Below are 19,890 nucleotides of genomic sequence, written 5' to 3'. Positions count from 1 at the left end.
GCTGTCAGGGAAGTGAGAGACAGCACAGCTACTGCAGCTGTGCTCTGTCACTGTTTGCCGCCGATCGCCGGGACATAGCCGCTAAGGAGCGGCTGTGACCCGGCGACTGACATCTGCGGCAGAGAACCGCGGGACAAATAGGGCGGTGGCGCGCCTCGCGCGCGCCCCCTATTTGTTTACAAAACACACGTCTTAAAACGTAGTTTTGCCTGTGAGTGCCGCCCTGCCGCCATATATGTACAGTGGCTTTGCGGCATGCGGTTAAAAAGGTTTCTAAGCTATGAGAGGACATTTTTCTATGTTATTTCTTTTTCCTTTTTCATAAATGTATTCCATCATCTTTGGGGTTTAGGTTGAAGAACTGAAAGACATCAAAGCTGAGATTAAAGAGGAAGAAGAAGAGATGTCAAAGAGTGGAGCTCAGCAGTCTATGGAGGAGGGTGGTCCTCTTTATTCCCCAGATTCCAGACAGGAAGATCACACCATCCCTCACCACCATCAGGTAGATGGGACTAAGCAACTGAAACTCCGTGAGAATTCTAATCTTTAAGATGATGTTCTTCTATGTGATATCTTGCTCGTTTTTACAATTGTGTTCCAACATCTTTGGGGTTTAGGATGAAGAACTGAAACACATAAAAGTTGAGATTAAAGAGGAATTGACGCTGGTGATTGGAGCTCAGCAGTCTATGGAGGAGGGTGGTCCTCTGTTTTCCCGGGATTTCACACAGGAAGATCACACCATCCCTCACCATCACCAGGTAGATGGGAAGAACATAAAAGTGGCTCCAGACTGTATGAGATTATTCTCTTCTCTTATCCTATTGGTCGTCAAGTTTCCTTTCTTTTTGGTGGTTTAGCATGAAGAACAGATGTCTGTGAAAGATGAGGTTAAAGAGGAGGAAGTGATGACTGTGATGGGTCATCAGGAGTCTATGAAGGAAGTTGGGATGATGGTGACAACTAAAGAAGAGGAACCTTCTCTAGATATCAGCACAGGTGAGTAACGAACACTAAATACAGAAACTGTTCAAGGATATAGGTTGCTGATTGGGGATATGTAGACTTTCACATCAGTTAGTATGATCTCTACAAGGACGTCATGATGGACAATCAGCCGCCCCTCACATCACCGGGTAAGAGGAGACTATTGTAAAGGAGAGAGCAGTACGGAGGGTCCACCTGGATCCCCCATTATCTGATAAACACATAGAAACAGTGGATTCAGTCAGTGTGTGTGTTTCCTACAGATGGATCCAGTAATGGGAACCCACCAGAGAGATGTCCCCGTCCTCTGTATTCCCGGGATTCCACACAGGAAGGTCACACCATCCCTCACCATCATCAGGTAGATGGAACCAGTAATGAGAACCCACCAGAGAGATGTCCCTGTCCTCTGTATTCTCAGAATTCCACACAGGAAGATCACACCATCCCTCAGCATCATCAGGTAGGTGGGCATCTAAACCTAAATATGTACTTTATGCTTTTGAGATGACATTCTTCTATGTATTCTCTTGTTTTAATGTCTCCTTTTACATCTGAAATGCAGCTTTTGCCCCTCCCCCCACCCACCATCCCTGTTGCTAGCTCCTTTAAGCACCTTACAATCCCCACCCCCATTCTTCAGATCAGTAACACCTTCCTATCTTGTCCCTCCCCCAGCCTGTGACTGGATAGTGAAAGGAGAAGCAGCAGACTGATGAGCTCATCTCTGTCACTCTGCTCTCTCCTGCTATCAGCATGTCCCTTGTTAGAACAACAGCACAGTTGAGTGGCTCCTTGTTCTGCTGCTCCCTCTCCCAATCTGAGATTTTATATACAGAAACTGCAAGAGCCTGATACCGGGTCCCATTCAGGTACTTACACTGCTTACATTTATTTTTAACACATTTAGTGATGTAGTAGGAAACGCAAAGTTTCTGTCATTTGTGTCTTTTATATCTTCCTTGAGTTCATTTTAACAGATGTTTTTTATTATTTTGGGGTTTAGGGTGAAGTACGGATTACTATAAAATCTGAGGTAGAAGAGGAGGCATATGTGGGGGGGGATCAGCCGTCCACGGAGGTTGGGATGGTTATGAAGAATGAACAGGAAGAAATTTCCCCACCTATCAACACAGGTAAGTACTATGGAAGAAACGGGTCACAATCTCATTTTACTTCTGAGTAGAAGATTTGTAGTTTAAGGAAAAATGTGGGATAATTCTCAGATCTTCACATTGTCCTGCAGGCAGGTGCTAAATGGTTAAATATGTGCCTAATAAAGGGTTAATGTGTGGTGTTTCAAGGGTTAACACTTGGTGCTGTGATGTACCTTCCCCCACACGTGTCACTTCCTGCTTCTGAAGATATATATGCAGGAGGAGACCGGACCTTGTAGTCTACAAAAAAAAAAATGTAAGCCTGGGTAGAATTCCCCTGGAGGTAGACCAATGGTGCGCCAAAGCTCACAGTGTCTTCCCGGCACTTTGAACACCCTAGGAGTAGGAGAACTATGAAAACAGCCCCCCCTTCCTGGCTCGGGGACAGACAGAAGGGCAAGAAGTCAATTTCCAGGCAGGCAGGCAGGCAGTGGCACACACATGAAATTAACTACCAGACTCTGTGACGCTCCCGAGTCAGGCCCAGGTGGTCCCTCCAAAGTCCAGAACAGCACTGACAGTCTGACTTACAAACAGTCCCCTGCTTGCCTTTGTGCTCATCTGTGACCGTCCCACATTGTAACACGGGAGGCTTGGGCTCCATAACAGATGACATCACATACTGGCGCTCACGCTCAGTCCACCGCCTCCACCAAACCCGCCGCCTTCCCAGCTGCCCGAACACACACAGTAGCAGGAAGTGCACTCGGATGGTCTCCAATGTCTCCTGGACTGCACACGTGCAATTCTGAGCCATATTTTTCACTGGCATGCGTTCCCTGTTATGGGCACTGGCTGCCTGTAAAACCACAGCCGGTCGGTAACATGGCCTGTGGGACCAGGACCTCCATAGTGGGTGTCACCACATAGACAGGAGTGAGACCAACAAATGTTCGTTCGCTGATTTCCCTTCCCTAATAAGAGCCTGGAAGCGATGTGGACTGAGGATTGGTATAGCCGGCACTCGTCTCCCCGAAGAGTAAACTTCACTGAACGAGTAAAATGTGCATAGAAAACGGTTTACGCATTTCGGCAATAAGCCTTCGTCCTAGCAATAAAGTACAAGTCAGGACATTACATTCATATATACAAAATTTAATTGGTATATAATATTTAGTGTATATATACAGTATCTTACAGAAGTGCACTCAACTTCTTTAGTGGACCATGGCGAGGCCTGTTCTGAGTGGAACCTGTCCTGTTAGACCGCTGGATGGTCTTGGCCACCGTGCTGCAGCTCAGTTTCAGGGTCTTGGCAATCTTCTTATAGCCTAGGCCAGTGATGGCGAACCCGTGGCACGCGTGCCACAGCCGGCACGCCGAGCCTTATCTGTGGGCACGCCAGGAGAATCCAGCGGCGCGCTGTCTTCCCGGCTGTAGTGTGCGTGACAGCCGGGTCCCAAGTGCGCATGCACAAGAAGCAGTGCTCTTTGTGAATGGTAAGGCGGTACCTGGGACACATGACAGATCCCAGAAGCCGCCGGACCAATCACAAAGCGCAGCGCTTCTCGCGCATGCGCACTGGGCATCCGGCTGTCCGACGAGCGCCCACACTACAGAAGCCGGGAAGACAGCGCGCGGCTGGATAAAGGAACAGGTAAGATAAAAAAAAAAACTCTGCGGAAGTAAGAGCGGGTACCTGTCAAATTCAGGTACTCGCTCCCCCTCCCTCCCCAAAGGTCAGCAGTCATCTCTTTACTGTCCGCAGTCTCTGGTCATCCCTGTGCTGTCCGCAGTCTCTGGTCATCTCTGTGCTGTCCGCAGTCTCTGGTCATCCCTGTGCTGTCCGCAGTCCCTGGTCATCCCTGTGCTGTCCGCAGTCTCTGGTCATCCCTGTGCTGTCCGCAGTCTCTGGTCATCCCTGTACTGTGGCCGCAGTCTCTGGTCATCTCCTGTACTGTGTCCGCAGTCTCTGGTCATCTCTGTACTGTCCGCAGTCTCTGGTCATCCCTGTACTGTGTCCGCAGTCTCTGGTCATCCCTGTACTGTGTCCGCAGTCTCTGGTCATCCCTGTACTGTGTCCGCAGTCTCTGGTCATCTCCTGTACTGTCCGCAGTCTCTGGTCATCTCCTGTACTGTCCGCAGTCTCTGGTCATCTCCTGTACTGTGTCCGCAGTCTCTGGTCATCTCCTGTACTGTGTCCGCAGTCTCTGGTCATCTCCTGTACTGTGTCCGCAGTCTCTGGTCATCTCCTGTACTGTGTCCGCAGTCTCTGGTCATCTCCTGTACTGTCCGCAGTCTCTGGTCATCCCTGTACTGTCCGCAGTCTCTGGTCATCCCTGTACTGTGTCCGCAGTCTCTGGTCATCCCTGTACTGTGTCCGCAGTCTCTGGTCATCTCCTGTACTGTGTCCGCAGTCTCTGGTCATCTCCTGTACTGTGTCCGCAGTCTCTGGTCATCTCCTGTACTGTGTCCGCAGTCTCTGGTCATCCCTGTACTGTGTCTGCAGTCTCTGGTCATCCCTGTACTGTCCGCAGTCTCTGGTCATCTCCTGTACTGTGTCCGCAGTCTCTGGTCATCTCCTGTACTGTGTCCGCAGTCTCTGGTCATCCCTGTACTGTGTCCGCAGTCTCTGGTTATCCCTGTACTGTTAATTAGTTTGCACTACTGTACGAGTTGTTTTTTCTAAACCAAAAGCTCGATATTCAGGTTTCATTGCAGTGTTGGCACTTTGAAAGAAATAAGTTGGTTTTGGGTTGCAGTTTGGGCACTCGGGCTCAAAAAGGTTCGCCATCACTGGCCTAGGCCATCTTTATGTAGAGCAACAATTCTTTTTTTCAGAGTTCTTTGCCATGAGGTGCCATATTGAACTTCCTGTGACCAGTATGAGAGAGTGAGAGCGATAACACCAAATGTAACCCACCTGCTCCCCATTCACACCTGAGACCTTGTAACACCAGTCACATGACACCGGGGAAGGGAAAGGGCTCATTCTGCCCAATTTGGACCTTGTCACTTAGGGGTGGAGGCATTTTTGTTGCCAGCGGTTTAGACATGAATGGCAGTGTGTTGAGTTATTTAGAGGGAACAGCAAATTTACGTTATACAAGCTGTACACTGACTAAGTCACATTGTAGCAAAGTGTCATTTCTTCAGTGTTGTCACATGAAAAGAGAGAATCAAATATTGACACAAATGTGAGGGGGGGGACTCACTTCTGGGGGATACTGTGTGTGTGTGTGTGTATATATATGTGTGTACATATATATATATACAGTGGGGATCGAAAGTTTGGTCACCCCAGCTAAAAATTTGTATTAATGTGCATAAAGAAGCCAAGAAAAGATGGAAAAATCACCAAAGGCATCAAATTACAGATTAGACATTCTTATAATATGTCAACAAAAGTTAGATTTTATTTCCATCATTTACACTTTCAAAATAACAGAAAACAAAAAAAATGGCATCTGCAAAAGTTTGGGCACCCTGCAGAGTTAATATCTTGTACTGCCCCCTTTGGCAAGTATCACAGCTTGTAAACGCTTTTTGTAGCCAGCCAAGAGTCTTTCAATTCTTGTTTGAGGTATCTTTGCCCATTCTTCCTTACAAAAGTCTTCCAGTTCTTTGAGATTTCTGGGCTGTCTGTCACGCACTGCTCTTTTAAGGTCTATCCATAGATTTTAAATTATGTTGAGGTCAGGAGATTGTGAAGGCCATGGCAAAACCTTCAGTTTATGCCTCTTGATGTAATCCCCCGTGGATTTCGGGGTGTGTTTAGGATCATTATCCATTTGTAGAAGCCATCCTCTCTTTAACTTCAGCTTTTTCACAGATGGCATCAAGTTACCATACAAAATTTGCTGAAATTTTATTGAATTCATTTTTCCTTCTACTGTGCCACTGGCTGCAACACAACCCCAAAGCATGATTGATCCAACCCCATGCTTAACAGTTGGACAGAGGTTCTTTTCATTAAATTCTGTGCCCCTTCTTCTCCAAACGTACCTTTGCTCATTCCGGCCAAAAAGTTCAATTTTAACCTCATTGGTCCATATAACTTGTTTCCAAAATGCATCTATATGTTCATTTGCAAAGTTCAAACGATGATTTTTGTGGTGAGGACGTAGAAGAGGTTCTCTTCTGATAACTCTTCCATGAAAACCATATTTGTACAAGTATCTCTTTATAGTGGAATAGTGTACCACAACTCCAGTGTCTGCCAGATCTTTCTGGAGGGATCGTGCAGTCAAACGTGGGTTTTGAATTGTTTTTCTCACAATCCTGCGAGCTGTTCTGTCTGATATTTTTCTTGGTCTTCCAGATCTTGCTTTAACTTCCACTGTTCCTGATGACTGCCATTTCTTAATTACATTCCGAACAGAGGATATTGACATCTGAAAACGCTTTGCTAACTTCTTATAGCCTTCTCCAGCTTTGTGAGCGTCAACTATTTTCAGTTTCAGTTTTCTAGACAACTGCTTAGAAGAACCCATGGTGCTGATTGTTGGGGCAAGGTCAGATGAGTCTGGGCATTTAAAACCTTTGAGATTGACATAACCTGGTCTTCCCAGACAATGATTGAGAACAATCCATGACACTGGCAGGTCTCAGCTTTGCAAAGGGGGCAGTGCATGCTATAAATTCTGCAGGGTGCCCAAACTTTTGCAGACACCATTTTTTTGTTTTCTGTTATTTTGAAAGTGTAAATGATGGAAATAAAATCTAACTTTTGTTGACATATTATAAGAATGTCTAATCTGTAATTTGATGCCTTTTGGAGATTTTTCCATCTTTCCTTGGCTTCTTTATGCACATTAATACAAATTTTTAGCTGGGGTGCCCAAACTTTCGATCCCTACTGTACATACACACACACACACAGGTGAAACTCAAAAAATTTGAATATCATGCAAAAGTTCATTTATTTCAGTAATGCAACTTAAGAGGTGTAACTAATATATGAGACTCATTACATGCAAAGCAAGATGGTTCAAGCCGTGATTTGTCATAATTGTGATTATGGCTTACAGCTCATGAAAACCCCAAATCCACAATCTCAGAAAATGAGAATACTGTGAAAAGGTGCAATATTCTCAGCTCAAAGTGTCCCACTCTAATCAGCTAATTAAGCCATAACACCTGCAAAGGGTTCCTGAGCCTTTAAATGGTCTCTCAGTCTGGTTTAGTAGGAATCACAATCATGGGAAAGACTGCTGACCTGACACCATCATTGACACCCTCCATTAGGAGGGAAAGCCCCAAAAGGTAATTGCAAAAAAAGTTGGATGTTCCTAAAGTGCTGTATCAAAGCACATTAATAGAAAGTTATGTGAAAGGGAAAAGTGTGGAAGAAAAAGGTGTACAAGCAGCAGGGATGACCGCAGCCTGGAGAGGATTGTCAGGAAAAGGCCATTCAAACGTGTTGGGGACTTTCACAAGGAGTGGACTGAGGCTGGAGTCAGTGCATCAAGAGCAACCACACACAGACGGATCCTGGACATGGGCTTCAAATGTCGTATTCCTCTTGTCAAGCCACTCCTGAACAACAATGTCAGAAGTGTCTTACCTGAGCTAAAGAGAAAACAGACCTGGTCTGCTGCTCAGTGGTCCAAAGTCCTCTTTTCTGATGAGGCAACTTTTGCATCTCATTTGGAAACCAAGGACCCAGAGTATGGAGGGAGAATGGAGAGGCACACACTGCAAGATGCTTGAAGTCCAGTGTGAAGTTTCCACAGTCTGTGTTGATTTGGGGAGCCATGTCATCTGCTGGTGTTGGTCCACTGTGCTTCATTAAGTCCAGAATCAACGTAGCCGTCTATCAGGAGATTTTGGAGCACTTCATGCTTCCTTCCGCAGATGAGCTTTATGGGGATGCTGACTTCATTTTCCAGCATGACTTGGCACCTGCCCACACTGCCAAAAGCACCAAAACCTGGTTCAATGACCGTGGGATTACTGTGCTTGATTGGCCAGCAAACTCTCCTGACCTGAACCCCATAGAGAATCTATGGGGCATTGCCAAGAGAAAGATGAGAGACATGAGACCGAACAATGCAGAAGAGCTGAAGGCCGCTATTGAAGCATCCTGGTCTTCCATAACACCTCAGCAGTGCCGCAGGCTGATAGCTTCCATGCCACACCACATTGAGGCAGTAATTGCTGCAAAAGGGGCCCAAACCAAGTACTGAGTACATATGCATGCTTCTACTTTTTAGAGGTCCGATATTGTTCTATGTACAATCCTTGTTTTATTGATTGCATGTAATATTCTCATTTTCTGAGATTGTGGATTTGGGGTTTTCATGAGCCGTAAGCCATAATCATCACAATTATGACAAATCACGGCTTGAACTATCTTGCTTTGCATGTAATGAGTCTATCTCATATATTAGTTGCTGCACTGAAATAAATGAACTTTTCCACGATATTCTAATTTTTCGAGTTTCACCTGTGTATATATATATGTCTGTGTGTGTGTATACATTGTATACAGTCTGGGGGAGGGGGGACTCACTTCTGGGGGATATTGTGTATATATACACATTGTATACAGTGCGGGGGAGGGGGGATTCACTTCTGGGAGATCCTGTGTGTGTGTGTATGTATATGTATGTATGTATGTATGTATGTGTATATATATATATATAGTATACAGTGTGGAGGAGGGGGGGGACTCACTTCTGGGAGATGCTGTGTGTGTGTGTGTATATATATATTTTGTATACGGTGCGGGGGAGGGGTGGCTATGACGGAGGCTTATTGCCGAAACGCGTAAACCAGTTTCTGTGCACATTTTACTCGTTCAATAAAGTTTGCTATTCAGGAAGACGAGTGCCGGCTTCACCAATCCTCATCCAGTTGCCCCTGTGCTGGGAAGACACACAGAGCCAGAGCACCGACATTTCACCTCCGCGGGGAGGATCTCTGGGCAAAGCATCTACTTGCTCAAAGCCATGTGAGTGACATCACTTCCTGGTCCGATTGTCACTTTCCAGGGGCGCTGTGGCTGGGGACAAAAACAAATGGAGTGCAATCTACACTTCATTACCTTCAATCAGAGGCAGGAGAGACATGGACACTTTTTTGATCAATTTTGGAGGGAAAACAGGAGCCCAGCTGTGAGATCGACATTTCCACTTATTCCACTGACGAGGGAGGAGCTAAATCTCCAGTTATTTGTGAATTCTGACATTTCTTCCATTTCTCTCCATCAGATGGCGCTGATGTCAGGAATTCCTCACAGAGACATCTTCTATTATCTGCTGATTGGAAGTCAGAAGATAATGCCATCACGCAGGATTCTCCAGGAGTGAATCCAAATACACCCAATATCCATCACAGACCTTCCTGTCCGGAGACATCAATGGATCCCTCTGATCAGGCGGAATCTTCTGACCAATCACATACTAGGAGTGCAAATGTCCATTTAGGATCCCACACTGCAGAGAGATCAACAGATCCATCTAATCCCGAGGATTCTTCCACACCCCATGAAGGAGCTCACCGAGGGGACAATCTATTGTCATGTTCAGAGTGCGGAAAATGTTTCAGTAAGAAAAGATACCTTGTTAAACATCAGAAAATTCACACGGGTGAGCGTCCTTATTCATGTTCAGAGTGCAGGAAATCTTTCACTCAGAAAAGACACCTTGTTACACATCAGAGAATTCACACGGGTGAGCGTCCCTATTCATGTTCAGAGTGCGGGAAATCTTTCACTCAGAAAAGAGACCTTGTTACACATCAGAGAATTCACACAGGTGAGCGTCCTTATTCATGTTCAGAGTGCGGGAACTCTTTCGCTCATAAAGGAGATCTTGTTGTACATCAGAGAATTCACACAGGTGAGCGTCCTTATTCGTGTTCTGAGTGTGGGAAATGTTTCACTTCGAAAGGAGGACTTGTTGTTCATCAGAAAATTCACACAGTTGAGCGTCTTTATTCATGTACACAGTGCGGGAAATCTTTCATTCATAAAAGAGTCCTTGTTAAACATCAGAAAATTCACACGGGTGAGCGTCCTTATTTATGTTCAGAGTGCGGGAAATCTTTCGCTCATAAAGGAGATCTTGTTGTACATCAGAGAATTCACACAGGTGAGCGTCCTTATTCATGTTCAGAGTGCGGGAAATGTTTCACTCAGAAAGGAGAACTTGTTGTTCATCAGAGAATTCACACAGGTGAGCGTCCTTATTCATGTACACAGTGCGGGAAATCTTTCGTTCGTAAAGGAGAACTTGTTAGACATCAGAGAATTCACACAGGTGAGCGTCCTTATTCATGTACACAGTGCGGGAAATCTTTCACTCAGAAAATAGAACTTGTTGTACATCAGAGAATTCACATGGGTGAGCGTCCTTATTCATGTTCAGAGTGCGGGAAATGTTTCACTCAGAAAGGAGAACTTGTTGTACATCAGAGAATTCACACGGGTGAGCGTCCTTATTCATGTACACAGTGCGGGAAATCTTTCGCTCGTAAAGGAGTACTTATTGTACATCAGAGAATTCACACGGGTGAGCATCCTTATTCATGTTCAGAGTGCGGGAAATCTTTCCATAAAAAATATAATCTTGTTAAACACCAGAAAATTCACACGGGTGAGCGTCTCTATTCATGTTCAGAGTGCGGGAAATTTTTCACTAATAAAGGAGGCCTTATTAAACATCTTAGAATTCACACAGGTGAGCATGCCTAATCATGTTCAGAGTGCGGGAAATCTTTCAATAGAAAAGAAAACCTAGTGCTACACCAGTGTTTAAGAAATCTTTCTGTAGGAAATATTAGTCTTTTTAACAACAGAAACGTTTAATGTGGATGGTGGGAGGAGAGCTGTCAGAGAATGTAGTGTGGATGGTGGTGGGTGGAGAGCTGTCAGAGAATGTAGTGTGGATGGTGGGGGGAGAAGAGCTATCAGAGAATGTAGTGTGGATGGGGGGAGGAGAGCTGTCGGAGAATGTAGTGTGGATGGTGGGAGGAGAGCTGTTGGAGAATGTAGTGTGGATGGTGGGAGGAGAGCTGTCGGAGAATGTAGTGTGGATGGTGGGGGGAGAAGAGCTATCAGAGAATGTAGTGTGGATGGTGGGGGGAGAAGAGCTGTCGGAGAATGTAGTGTGGATGGGGGGAGGAGAGCTGTCGGAGAATGTAGTGTGGATGGTGGGAGGAGAGCTGTCGGAGAATGTAGTGTGGATGGTGGGGGGAGGAGAGCTGTCGGAGAATGTAGTGTGGATGGTGGGGGGAGGAGAGCTGTCGGAGAATGTAGTGTGGATGGTGGGGGGAGGAGAGCAGTCGGAGAATGTAGTGTGGATGGTGGGGGAGAGGAGAGCAGTCGGAGAATGTAGTGTGGATGGTGGGGGAGAGGAGAGCAGTCGGAGAATGTAGTGTGGATGGTGGGGGGAGGAGAGCAGTCGGAGAATGTAGTGTGGATGGTGGGGGGAGGAGAGCAGTCGGAGAATGTAGTGTGGATGGTGGGGGAGAGGAGAGCAGTCGGAGAATGTAGTGTGGATGGTGGGGGAGAGGAGAGCAGTCGGAGAATGTAGTGTGGATGGTGGGGGGAGGAGAGCAGTCGGAGAATGTAGTGTGGATGGTGGGGGGAGGAGAGCAGTCGGAGAATGTAGTGTGGATGGTGGGGGAGAGGAGAGCAGTCGGAGAATGTAGTGTGGATGGTGGGGGAGAGGAGAGCAGTCGGAGAATGTAGTGTGGATGGTGGGGGGAGGAGAGCAGTCGGAGAATGTAGTGTGGATGGTGGGGGGAGGAGAGCAGTCGGAGAATGTAGTGTGGATGGTGGGGGGAGGAGAGCAGTCGGAGAATGTAGTGTGGATGGTGGGGGGAGGAGAGCTGTCAGTGAATGTAGTGTGGATGGTGGGGGGGAGGAGAGCTGTCAGAGAATGTAGTGTGGATGGTAGGGGGAGGAGAGCTGTCAGAGAATGTAGTACTGACATTGAGAGAAGAGACACAACACCCGGCTGCAGAGTGTTTAGTGATGTGGACTCTACTGAGAACAATGGGTGGTGGGGCTGTAGACACTGATGATAAAGGAATGTCCCTACCAGGTTGCCATTACTGAGAATGCAATGTGTGGGCTGAGGACTTTTCTGCATTGTAATGTAAAATTCCACAAGAGACTGGATCTGATAAGAGCTGCATCTCCTTTAGGAGTTCATTCATAGTTGATGATAACATTCTCAAATACCATAGATCAGGACAATTACTCAGATCCAGGGCTCTATGCACTGAACACTTCCAGGAAGTTCCAAATGAATAGAGGAAATTTTTGATAAAAATGGGAAGATGTATTATCCATGAAATAGTGACTATACCTTAGTTATCTTACTATATATATATATATATATATATATATATATATATACACACACACCAATAACTTACAGTGATGTCAATTGTGTAAATTTACCATAAAGGATACTAAATAAAGGACTCTTGTGTTTACATTGTATCCATTTTAAAACATTGTTAATTCATGTATTAATGCAGTTACTATGTGTACTTTATAAATCATGTGCATCAATTTCAGTTTGGCTTTCATTCTTTTGTTTTTCCATTATTATAACTATTGATGAGATGAACTTACCTGGGTTTTATTCGGTGCCGGTTTAGCGAATGCTACTGAAGTTTGGATCCTGAAGGCAAACCTTGGATATCAGTGATGGCCATTTTCTGGGCTAATAGGCAAGGGATTGTCCAAGAAAGGGAGCTGGGCAGCTGCCAAATGTTAGATTTTATTTTTCAGTTGCATCTGTGACGTTGATGGTGACATGCTCAGCATTTGGCAGTCCCATCCACTGGCGCATTGTCTAAGGATTAGGGTGTATAACTTGGTAGTATCGCTTACACAAATCAATGTCAGGAGAAACCAGTGGGACACTTTCCTCCACAGACCAATAAAAGATGCGCCACGGCGGTCTCGTACCTTGATCTCCTTCATTTTTATGGCTACAAAGCAACCCACAGTCCACGTGTAGAAATCCCCTCCCCTTAATTTTGAGAAGGTCAAGTCCAGAATACAAGGCATTTTTTATTCATGAAAAGCTTACTTCGATCCTGGAGGATGAACATGATACATTTTTTTAAAGTCTGGCAGCCCTAGCTTGACTACCAACTGGTCTCTTGTTTTACTACGCACTTGCTTCATTTGTGATCCAAGAGTTTATTATGGTTGTCCTCCTACTTCGCCTTAGCTTTCGGGAACAGAAACCGCTGTGCCCCATGGCAAAACTTCCTCTGCCCCTTTTTTCCATTTTTTTTTCTCTTGGTTTTCAGAATCCTTCACCTACTTTCCCCCTCTCGCTTCAGGGTCATCCTTTTATTTTTTCTTACAGCAAATTTTGAGCCACTGATTTGCCACAAGATTTGCAGCACACCTTTCTTGGATAGCCCACAATTTCATAGGGAGAGAGTAAGCACAAATCAAAAATAAATGCATTTATCAGGAGACTGAAGATGTCACATTATCAAATTCAAAGATTGAATAGAATTGCACCACACTTGTCAAGCCTTCACTCGAGTTTTTCTTACCACAAATTTTGAGCAACTGATTTGCTGCACACCTTTTAAGTCTTTCTTGGATAGCCCACAATTTCATAGGGAGAGAGCAAGCACACAAAAAATGCATTTATCAGGAGACTGAAGATGTCACATTTTCAAATTCAAAGATTGAATAGAATTGCACCACCCTTGTCAAGCGTTCACTCAATTTTTTCTTACTGCGAATTTTTAGCCAATGATTCACCACAAGATTTGCAGCACACCTTTTAAGTCTTTCTTGGATAGTCCACAATTTCAGAGAGAGAGAGAGCAAGCACAAATAAAAAAAATGCATTTATCAGAAGACTGAAGATGTCACATTTCAAATTTAAAGATTGAATAGAATTGCACCACACTTGTCAAGCCTTCACTCGGTAAGGATGAAATTTATTAGAGAGATTGTAGATAGATAGCACTTAAAAGAAAAAAAATGGTTTCCTTTTTCACAGCCCAAATAAAGAAAAAATGCTTTTAGCAGGAGACTGAAGATGTCACATTTTCAAATTTAAAGATTGAATAGAATTGCACCACACTTGTCAAGCCTTCACTCGATTTGTTTCTTCGCACATTTTGAGCTACTGATTCGCCACAAGATTTGCAGCACACCTTTTAAGTCTTTCTTTATGTCAGTGTGGCTGCAGCTGCATTTTCTCCCTGAAGCCTAAAATATGGGTGTCCCTATAGAGGAGGTACAGCCAGCACTGAGCCCTGCTCCTTCTGCTGCACTCTGGCACCATATCTCTTCTGTTTATTGCAGATTAAGGTGGAACCCACCACCAGCTATACCGGGCACAAAGAGTGAAACTTTTTTTTCTCTCAGACAAGTGTAGTAGCTAGCTTATACTGTTGTCAGCTTGTGTTTTGGTGAATAAAAGTGTACCCCTGGTAGTAGGTCCAGATTCAGTCTGCAAAAATATAGAAGAGATGAGAAGGCCAAGCACTTCACAGCAAAGCTTAGAAGGAGGAGTAGACAGGAGTTGTATGGGCTCTGTATGCACCGACTGTCACCCCCTCTCCCAAAGTCTAGAACTTCATCTACATTTGTCAGTTTTGTTGGTTATTGGTGGCAGGGCCAGATATCCACCAACTGCTCCTCCTGGACTTATGCTCAAATCTAAACATGGACTGATTTATAGTTCAGACAATTCCTAAATATAGAGCCATTTATCCAACTCTTCATAAAGAGCCTCTGGTTTATAGACCGGATACGTCCTAAATATAGAGCCATTTATCCAACCGTCCATCCAGAGCCTCTGGTTTATAGACCGGATACGTCCTAAATATAGAGCCATTTATCTAACTGTCCATCCAGAGCCTCTGGTTTATAGACTGGATACATCCTAAATATAGAGCCATTTATCCAACTGTCCATCCAGAGCCTCTGGTTTATAGACCGGATACATCCTAAATATAGAACAGTTTATCCAACCGTCCATCCAGAGCCTCTGGTTTATAGACCGGATACATCCTAAATATAGAGCCATTTATCCAACCGTCCATCCAGAGCCTCTGGTTTATAGACCGGATACATCCTAAATATAGAGCCATTTATCCAACCATCCATCCAGAGCCTCTGGTTTATAGACCGGATACATCCTAAATATAGAACCATTTATCCAACCGTTCATCCAGAGCCTCTGGTTTATAGACCGGATACGTCCTAAATATAGAGCCATTTATCCAACCATCCATCCAGAGCCTGTTATCCTATAATAATCACATGCTGATAATATTATTATTATACAGTATTTATAAAGCACCAGCAGTTTGCTCAGTGCTGTACATTACAAAGGGAGACAATACATGAGACAGTACAATAACAATACAATGCGATACACGAGGGGTTCGAGGGCCCTGCTCCTTGGAGCTTACAATCTAGGAGGGAGGGGATAGTAGTACAGGAGGAGATCGCTGTGGGGGATGGAGTGGTAGGAAGAGTGGAGGAGATCGGCAATTATCAGGGGGTGGGGTAGGCTTCGCTGAAGAGGTGTGTTTTCAGGGTGTGCCTAAAGGAGAGGAGAGTAAATGATAGTCTGATGGATTGGGGTAGGGAGTTCCAGAAGATGGGTGATACCCTGGAGAAGTCCTGGAGGCGGGCATGGGAGAAGGAGACTAGGGAACTAGATAGTAGGAGGTCTTGTGAGGAGCGGAGAGTGCGTTTTGGGTGGTATTTAGATATCAGGTCGGTGATGTAGTTTGGGGTGGTATGGACAGCTTTGTACGTCAGTGTTAGGATTTTGAATTTGATCCGTTGGGCAATCGGAAGCCAGTGGAGGGATTGGCAGAGGGGGGTGGCGGAAACGGAGCGGTTGAAAAGGTGGATGAGTCTGGCTGCCATGTTCAGGATCGACTGAAGTGGGGATAGCCTGTGGTGAGGCAGGCCAGTGAGGAGGGAGTTGCAGTAATCGAGTCGTGATATGATAAGGGAGTGAATGAGTTTCTTAGTGGTTTCTGGGGTTGGGAATGGGTGGATTTTGGCGATGTTGCGGAGGTAGAGTCTGCATGAGTTTGTTAGCGATTGGACTTGGGGCTGGAAGGATAGATTGGAGTCAAGAATGACACCAAGTACTCTGGCTTGCGGGGTGGGCCTGATGGTGGCATTGTTGGACGTGATGGAAAAGTCAGTACGGGGGGGGTGCGCGGGCTGGGGGGAAAACGAGCTCGGTTTTGGAGTACTTTCCTATTATAGAGCGGATGGTGACATATAGAGTGGAACACGGAGACAGGAAGAGCCTGATTGTACCGACACAGGAAGTGATCCTACAATTGGGGAGGAAGTGGTACAAGGTGCTGACAGAAAGTGATAGGTAGACAGACAGGAATTGATGTAAAGGTCTAAAAAGGAAGTTTCCAGAGATGTGAGTTAGTAGGAAGAAGAGAGGAGGTGATAAGATCCTATTTTATATTTACACCTAGTAACACCCATCATATCCATCCTCTTCCTCCATAGTCACTGTAATGTCTGTCCTTTTCCTCCATAGTCAGGTCCATCCTCTTTCTCCATATTCAACGTGATGTCCGTCCTCTTCCTCCATAGTCACTGTGATGTTCATCCTCTTCCTCTATAGTCACCGTGATGTCAGTCCTCTTTCTCCATTGTCACCATGACGTCCGTCCTCTTCCTTCATAGTCACTGTGACGTCTTTTACCTCCAAGACAATCCTCCATCCTTCCTCTACACACCTAAATGAACTATTCTGGATAAAACAAAAGTATATATATATATATATATATATGAACCTTCACTCAACCCACTTTGGTTCGGTCACATGATTCGGCTTCCATGTGTCCGGCTGCATCATGGGAGCCTACAGGTAATGTCAGCTTCTGGCTTTTACAGACATTGTTGGTCTATTCTGCAGCTGAAGCCGGCTGGTAAGTATATACATTTTTTCATGCAGGATAGTTGGTGTAATGAACCACCTGGTGGGACCTCTAGTAACCCACAAGATAGGATTCCCCAGAGCACGGAGTCTAAGTCCCAGTCTGCTTGTTCACCAGGGCCCCTGATGGTGGGGATGGACTTGGAGCGGACCGAGACCAGGTTGCGGACCCTGGGTACACCCACCTGTGGTAGAGGGGACCGCCAGAGGTATCTGTAAGGACAGAGCCTGATGTGAAGAGACGGATGGCCTCGAGCGGGACGGATGCATGGATGGATGAGCAGAAGCGTGGTCAGACAAGCCGAGTCGGTAATCGTGGGAGCAGCGCGGTACAATGCAGTGGACAGAGAATAGTCGGGTCACTCGCCGAGTCAGTAACAGAAGATCCAATCCAAGAGGGGGCATCCAAGAGAGAGGTCAGGCAAGCCAGGGGGTCAGAGCAGGAGAAATCAACACAGTCAGGGACAATCCGGGTCAGCACCGATCAGATACAGAGGCTACAGGAACACAGGAAAGACCAAACGGCAATCCATGTCAGCGCAGAGCGGATTTAAATACCGGGTCCTGCGCTGTCATTGGTGCCAGGTGCGCGGCCGCGAGTGCGCATGCGCGAGTTTATCTTCGCCTGACATTACCCCCCCCCCCCTACAGGCAACCTCCAGGTGCCAAACCGATCTCTCCACTGCGGGTGGCTACGATAAAATTCCTGGACAAGCCTGGGGGCATGAACATTCAGGGCTGGTTCCCATGAGTTCTCCTCAGGACCATAAGCCTTCCATTTGATCAGGAACTGTGTCTGGCCCCCCCTTTTCCAGCAATTCAGGATCGCTTCCACCTCAAATTCCTCCTGTTCCTCAATAGTTATTGCTTCTGGAGGTCTGGACTCCCGATCAGGAAAGGGGTCTGGCATAGCTGGCTTCAGTAGCGACACATGGAAAACTGGGTGGATTTTAAAAGTTTCTGGAAGAGTAAGTTCATATGCCACCTTATTGATCATTTGCTTCAACCGGAATGGACCCACGAACTTCGGTCCCAGTTTCTTCGACGGGCAAGACATCTTCAAATTTGTTGTTGCCAGCCAGACCTGATCCCCAGGTTGCAACACCAGTTCTCCCCTTCTTTTCCTGTCAAAAGGCCTTCTTGTTCTCTTTTTTTTTTTTTTATTATTATAAATATTTATCAATTTTTCAATCCAAATACAAATCACTTTGACATTTCTATTAAAATGATAATCAAAACAGTATCTTCCAACTTGCATTATTTGTTTATATCAATCCCCTCTACCCTTCCCACTCCCCCCCCCCCCCCCCTCCACCCCTCCATTCCACTAGAGGGAAGTGCTGAGTCCTTCATCAATGAGGTAATGAGCCCAGCTGAAGGTAGTGGGCTCATTAAGACCTGTATAAAACTTCCCAGAGTGCTTAGGGAGTTGCTCCAACCTGGAACCAGATCTGTGCCTGAACTGTCTGGGCAGCTGACATCTTATCTGTGTGCAGAGACCAAAGCCTGTGTGGCTAGCCTCCAGTACTAGCAACTAGGTATAGCAGCAGGCTGTACCTAGTGGGTAGCTAGGGAAACGTGGTTGTTGCAGTAAGTAGCTGAGTTGGCCAGGATTTATTTTGATGTTTCTTTTTGGTTTGCCTTTTTTGTAAATATTGTACATAAATTGCACCTGTTTGTTTTTCACCTCCACTGTGGTTGTGCTGTGCCTGTTTTTTTTGTGTTGTGCACCCATCCAGGGGGTCACACACACCTGCTGCCGAGCTAACCCTGTTACATCTCGTTTACACTATGTATTTCTATTATTTCTAAATCCAATTCCAGGGGTATTATATCTTCATATATTTCACCTTTTCTCTATATTCTTCCCATCCTTTCCATTTTATATTATACATCTCCATCTTGTCCATATGCATATAATACAGTTTTTCTGTCCCACAGATCTGATTCATTCTGCCCATCCAATCCTCCTCAGTTGGCACCTCTCTTTTTTTTTTTCCAAAACCTAGGTATCAGGCTCTTTGCTGCGGTCAGATAATGCCATATCCCCGATCTCTTATATGATTTCACTGGGAGTTCTGAGAAATGGAGGAGACATAATTCTGGGTCTAATCCTATGTTAATTTTAGTGATTTTTCCCTATCAAATAAACTATCCTCCGCCAAAACACCTGTATTTCTGAACACTCCCACCACATATGATACCACGTGCCCACTTCTCCACAACCTCTCCAACATAACATTAGGGGTAATGTGCCATCTCATCAAACACTTATAATTTATTTCTACTTCCCTCATACTAATATTTTCGTGAATTAATGTGAGCATTTTCCTCTGCTCCTCCTCCTCTATTTCTCTTTCCCATTTCTCTATGTGTATTAGTTTTGTGTCAGTGTCTAAATCCATTAATATCTTGTGTATTTTTGCAATTCCGTGTCTACCATTTCCCCGTGTCTCCAATATTCTCGCAAATGGATTCAACTCTTTTCTAGTTCTTATAGGCTTTGGAAGACTCTCAAAAAAGTGTTTCAGTTGGTAATATCGTAGTCTATCCATCTTATTGAAAATTTCTCCCTTTTTTTCCTCCATGTCCTTATATGATCCAAATTCTTCCCCTACCATTATATCTCTCACTTGCGCCTCTTGTTTTATAATCCATTTCCCTGCGATAATATCCTTTCCAGGGGTGAAATATTTTGTGTTCCTTAATGGAATTAATTGTGAATTAAAAACCCATCCTTTTTGTCTGTGCAATAAATCCCATTCTCTTAAAATGTTAACAGTGTATGTACTAGTGCTATCCTCTAATCCCCTATATTGTGCAGGTACCCAAATAATCTTACTTAAATTTGTTCCGCTCAGTGTATTTTCAATTTTAAC

At 45.1% G+C, this 19,890-nt stretch overlaps 1 protein-coding gene across 1 annotated transcript in view; it reads left to right on the top strand.

The window, feature by feature from the left end:
- Positions 1–11,326, top strand: part of LOC149453303 (uncharacterized) — a 15,223-nt gene extending 3,897 nt beyond the window's left edge. Inside the window, exons 2-7 of the mRNA XM_089688319.1 lie at positions 353–502; positions 618–761; positions 861–999; positions 1,251–1,450; positions 1,994–2,123; positions 9,299–11,326. Coding sequence (XP_089544445.1) covers positions 404–502; positions 618–761; positions 861–999; positions 1,251–1,450; positions 1,994–2,123; positions 9,299–10,782 — 2,196 coding nt within the window. The 5' untranslated portion in view covers positions 353–403 and the 3' untranslated portion in view covers positions 10,783–11,326. The remainder of the gene's footprint in view (positions 1–352; positions 503–617; positions 762–860; positions 1,000–1,250; positions 1,451–1,993; positions 2,124–9,298) is intronic.
- Positions 11,327–19,890: the final 8,564 nt, after the last annotated feature.

The sequence above is a fragment of the Staurois parvus genome, unplaced genomic scaffold, assembly GCF_062004578.1.
Source record: "Staurois parvus isolate SC_StPar_1 unplaced genomic scaffold, SC_StPar_1.0 ptg000449l, whole genome shotgun sequence".
Classification (NCBI taxonomy): domain Eukaryota; kingdom Metazoa; phylum Chordata; class Amphibia; order Anura; family Ranidae; genus Staurois; species Staurois parvus.
This window is presented reverse-complemented; position numbering and strand designations above follow the sequence as displayed.